Here is a 4576-nt window from a genome sequence, read left to right as displayed (position 1 = left end):
GAGGAGTGCCCTCAATTTCTGCACAGGAGTGTGGATGAAAGACGAGAATTTGTTAAAGACAACCGTCTTTGCTTCAGTTGTTTGGGCAATAACCACACTTCAAAAAGGTGTCTCAATCGACGGCAGTGCAAGACATGTAATAAAAGGCATCCTACCACTCTGCACATTGAGAATTTTAGGATGCTTGACAGCAACAGTGCAATTGTGTCACAAGCTAGTGCACAGTCTGAAAGTACAGGTCAAGGTTGTGCTAAGGGTCAAGATGGTACTCAAGGTGAAGGTCGCACTCCAGGTCAAGGTAATACTCAGACTCTAAGTAATGTTAGGTCTTCTGCATGTACAATTTCTGATACAGTGTTGCAATCAATCTTGCCTGTGCAATTACGTGTAAAGGGTAGCGACAATGTAGTACAAACTTATGCCTTTTATGATACGGGCAGTACAGGTTGTTTCATTAAAGATAGTATCAAGGATCAATTAAACTGTAAAGGTATTGAAACAGCTATCAAGTTGCAAACAATGCATGGGACTGATACGGTTAAAACCTTTATTGTGAATGGTCTTGTTGTTGCTGATATACATGGTAATAATGATGTTGTATTACCAAAGGTATTCACACAAAAGGATATTCCTGTTAATCATGATCAAATTCCAAGGTATGAAGTGTTAAAGGATTGGCCTCATTTATCAAGTGTTATTAATAAGATTCCAGTGTATCAGCCAGAGTTAGACATAGGAATTTTGATAGGTAGTAACTGTCCAACAGCTTTACAACCTTTAGAGGTTGTACCCACTTCAGGTTATGGCCCTTTTGCAGTAAGATATTTGCATGGATGGACAGTTAATGGGCCTGTACATGTTAAGGTTAGTTCAAATGGGGTTTCATGTCACAGGTTACTTGTATCTGATGTTCAACATGTTACTGCCTGTATTACTGTTGAAAGTATTAGGAAGTACTTTGAGTTAGATTTTTCAGAAAGGGATCTTGGGTCAGTTCCTGATGAGCTTGGCTTATCTTTTGAGGACACAAGATTTGTGAAAAGATGCCAGGATGACATTGAATTTAGAGATGGTCACTTTTAGCTACCCATGCCTTTCACAGATCCCAATGTGAATCTTCCTAACAATAAGAAGCAGGCTGTTAGCAGAGCTAAGAGGCAAAGGAGGAAGATGAAGAATAGTGAAGATTACAGACAGCAGTACACAGCATTCATGAACAAGTTGTTTGAAAAAGGCTATGCTTACAAGATCCCGGATGATGAGGTCAATAAGATTCCTGTTTGGTATCTTCCTCATCACGCAGTTTTTCCTCCCAAGAAAGGGAAGATTAGGGTTGTTTTTGACTGTAGTGCCAAGTTTGAAGGTGTGTCATTAAATGATGTTCTGCTACAGGGTCCAAACCTCACCAATTCATTGACGGGAGTACTCATTAGATTCCGACAGGAGGTTTATGCATTCATTGGAGATATTGAAGCTATGTTCTTTCATATAAAGATTCCACCTGAGAATCAGGACTATGTTAGATTCTTGTGGTGGCCTAATGGTGACATCAATCGACCTCTTGAAGAATTCCGAATGGCTGTTCACATTTTCGGAGCAATCTCATCACCGAGTATTGCAAATACTGCATTGAAGGCCACAGCAGACAAAGCAGATGAGAAGGATGATTCAACTGTTGGCAACACCATAAGGCACAATTTCTATGTTGACGACTATTTGAAGTCATGTGCTGATGTTCCTACAGCAGTGAAGTTGGTGAAGGATTTAGTAACTGCAACTGGTGAAGGAGGATTTAGGTTAACTAAATTTGTCAGCAATTCAAGTGATGTCTTTAAAGCTTTGCCTGCTGAAGATTGTTCAGTTGAAAGTGACAAGTTTAATCTTGACATGGAGAGTTTAATGACAAGAGCTTTAGGAATGTTATGGGACCTTAAAGAAGACTCATTCAAGTTCTCAATTGAGCTCAAGGATAATCCATTCACCAGAAGAGGATTGTTATCAACTATCTCATCATTATATGATCCCCTTGGGTTGCTCTCTCCAATCATCTTACCGGCCAAGAAACTGTTACAAGAATTGTGTCAAGTTGAGAGTTTGGACTGGGATGAGAGGATTCCAGATGAGCTAGCTGAAAGGTGGCAACATTGGATACAAGGTCTTCATTTACTGGAGCAGCTTTCAATACCAAGATGCTTCAAGTCAAGTGGGTTTGGTAATGTGACAGGTTCAAGTCTTGTATTATTCAGCGATGCAAGTACAGTTGGTTATGGTGTTGCAGCATACCTTGTTCTTCACGATGGAAACCAAGTTCAGTCAAATCTTGTCATGGGAAAATCAAGAGTATCTCCCAAAAAGGTGGTGACTATACCTAGGTTAGAACTTACAGCTGCAACTGTGTCTGTCAAGGTTGCTCAACACATCCTGAAGGAGGTGGAGTTTACTGTTGGCAAGGTAGTGTACTACACAGATTCAACAACAGTCCTTCACTATATTCATAGCAACACTAAAAGGTTCCCTGTTTTTGTAGCCAACAGAGTCAGGGTTATAAGGGACTACTCCCAGCCTGAGCAATGGAGATATGTAAACTCCAGTGGTAACCCTGCTGATGTGGCATCAAGAGGTATTAGTGTACATCAGTTTTTGCAGTATGAGGAATGGTTTCATGGCCCATCATTTATTGCATCTGATTATTTGCCTTCACAGGAGTATGTGTGTGCAGATTGTGTTGATGATAAGAGTGAACATGTGTCTGCGGTCACAATTTCTGAAGAACATCATGAGTTTACAAGAATAATTGAATATTTCTCTTCATGGTCAAGGTTACAAAAGGCAGTTTCTGTATTTCAACAACTAAAGTCAATCCTTAGTGGTAAAAGGAAAGGTTGTGTAACCACTGATGCTGAAAGGGCAATCATAATGTATGTTCAACGGGAGGTGTTTGGTGATGAAGTGAAGGCTTTATCAAGGGAATTGTCAGTTGGCAAGAGTAGTCCAATATATAAGCTTGATCCCTTTCTTGATTCTGAGGATGGATTATTGAAGGTTGGAGGTAGGATAAGAAGGTCTGACATTCCACAGTCTGCCAAACATCCCATACTGTTACCAAAGAAGCATCATGTGACTACATTGTTGATACGACATGAGCATGAATTATTAGCTCATTCAGGTAGAAACCATGTTCTCTCAAATCTAAGGCAGAAGTATTGGATCATCAATGCTAATGCAACTGTCAGGAATGTGTTATTTCATTGTGTTACTTGCAGGAAGTTGAAAGAACCAGCTTTGAGTCAAAAGATGGCTGATCTTCCAGCAGACAGATTGGAACCTTCACCACCATTCAGTAATGTTGGTATTGACTTTTTTGGACGCTATTACATCAAGGAAGGAAGAAAGGAGTTAAAGAGGTATGGTGTGATATTTACCTGCTTGGTTAGTAGGTCAATTCATATTGAAACTGCAAACACTTTACAATCTGACTCTTTCATAAATGCTTTGCGAAGATTTGTTTCTCGAAGAGGTCATCCTAAGGTTATCAGATGTGATAATGGAACCAACTTCCATGGGGCTGAGAGAGAACTTAAGGCAGCTCTTGATGAGATGGAGGAAAAGAAGATTGAGAAGTATTTGTCGCATCATCATATTGAATGGAAATTCAATCCACCTGCAGCAAGCCACATGGGTGGTTGTTGGGAGCGCCAAATCGGAACAGTTAGAAAAGTGTTGTCTGCACTGGTGAAGGAATTTGGTGAAAGGCTAAATGATGAAAGTTTACGGACTCTGCTTTGTGAGGTTGAGAGCATCGTCAATTCAAGACCGTTAACCACTGTAAGTGACAGCGTAGATGACCTTGAGCCACTAACTCCAAACCATTTGTTGATTCCAAAATCTTATGTGATCCCTCCCCCTGGATTGTTTCAAAAGGATGATGTTTACATGAGGAGAAGGTGGAGATGCGTTCAATACCTTACCAACCTGTTTTGGTCAAGATTTAGAAAAGAGTATTTGAGGACTTTACAGACTAGACAAAAGTGGAATGAACCAAGAAGAAATCTAATTGTTGGCGATGTGGTCTTGGTAAAGAGTGACATTGAGCCAAGGAATCACTGGCCAATGGGGCGAGTGATAGAAGTATACCCTGATGACAAGGGAACAATTCGCAGTGCCAAGATTAAGACACTTTCTTCGGTTATTGTCCGTCCTATTCAGAAGCTAGTGTTATTAGTTGAAGGCTAGGATTTTCATGTTAAATGTAACGTGATACTGTGTTGTTCTTATGGCCTATCATTTGATATTATATATTATTTGAGTTATGAAGATGTTTAATTTTGTTTAGGTGAATAAGTGAATCATGGAAGTGTTCTGAATTCAAAGAGTTTGTATTGTAACTTAAAGGTTATTTATTGTGTCTGCATGTGCAGGTGTATATTTTGATAAACAGGTTTAATCTGTTTATGAGGTTGAGTATGTTAATGCAGAAACACAAACCCATCTAGTTGGTAAAACAATGTCGTTACTTTGTAAGTGGTAGTTAAAAAGTTGAGAGGTGTAAACAAATTACGATTTCATCCTACTTCCT

General features: G+C 39.6%; 1 protein-coding gene across 1 annotated transcript; it reads left to right on the top strand.

The window, feature by feature from the left end:
- Window positions 1-1089: 1089 nt before the first annotated feature.
- LOC137645339 (uncharacterized) lies at window positions 1090-4233 on the top strand. Its single transcript, XM_068378151.1, has 3 exons — window positions 1090-1518; window positions 1636-3433; window positions 3668-4233. The coding sequence occupies exons 1-3, from the start codon at window positions 1090-1092 to the stop codon at window positions 4231-4233; spliced, it is 2793 nt and encodes a 930-aa protein (XP_068234252.1).
- Window positions 4234-4576: the final 343 nt, after the last annotated feature.

This window comes from Palaemon carinicauda, chromosome 8, assembly GCF_036898095.1.
Source record: "Palaemon carinicauda isolate YSFRI2023 chromosome 8, ASM3689809v2, whole genome shotgun sequence".
NCBI classification, from domain to species: Eukaryota; Metazoa; Arthropoda; class Malacostraca; order Decapoda; family Palaemonidae; genus Palaemon; species Palaemon carinicauda.
This window is presented reverse-complemented; position numbering and strand designations above follow the sequence as displayed.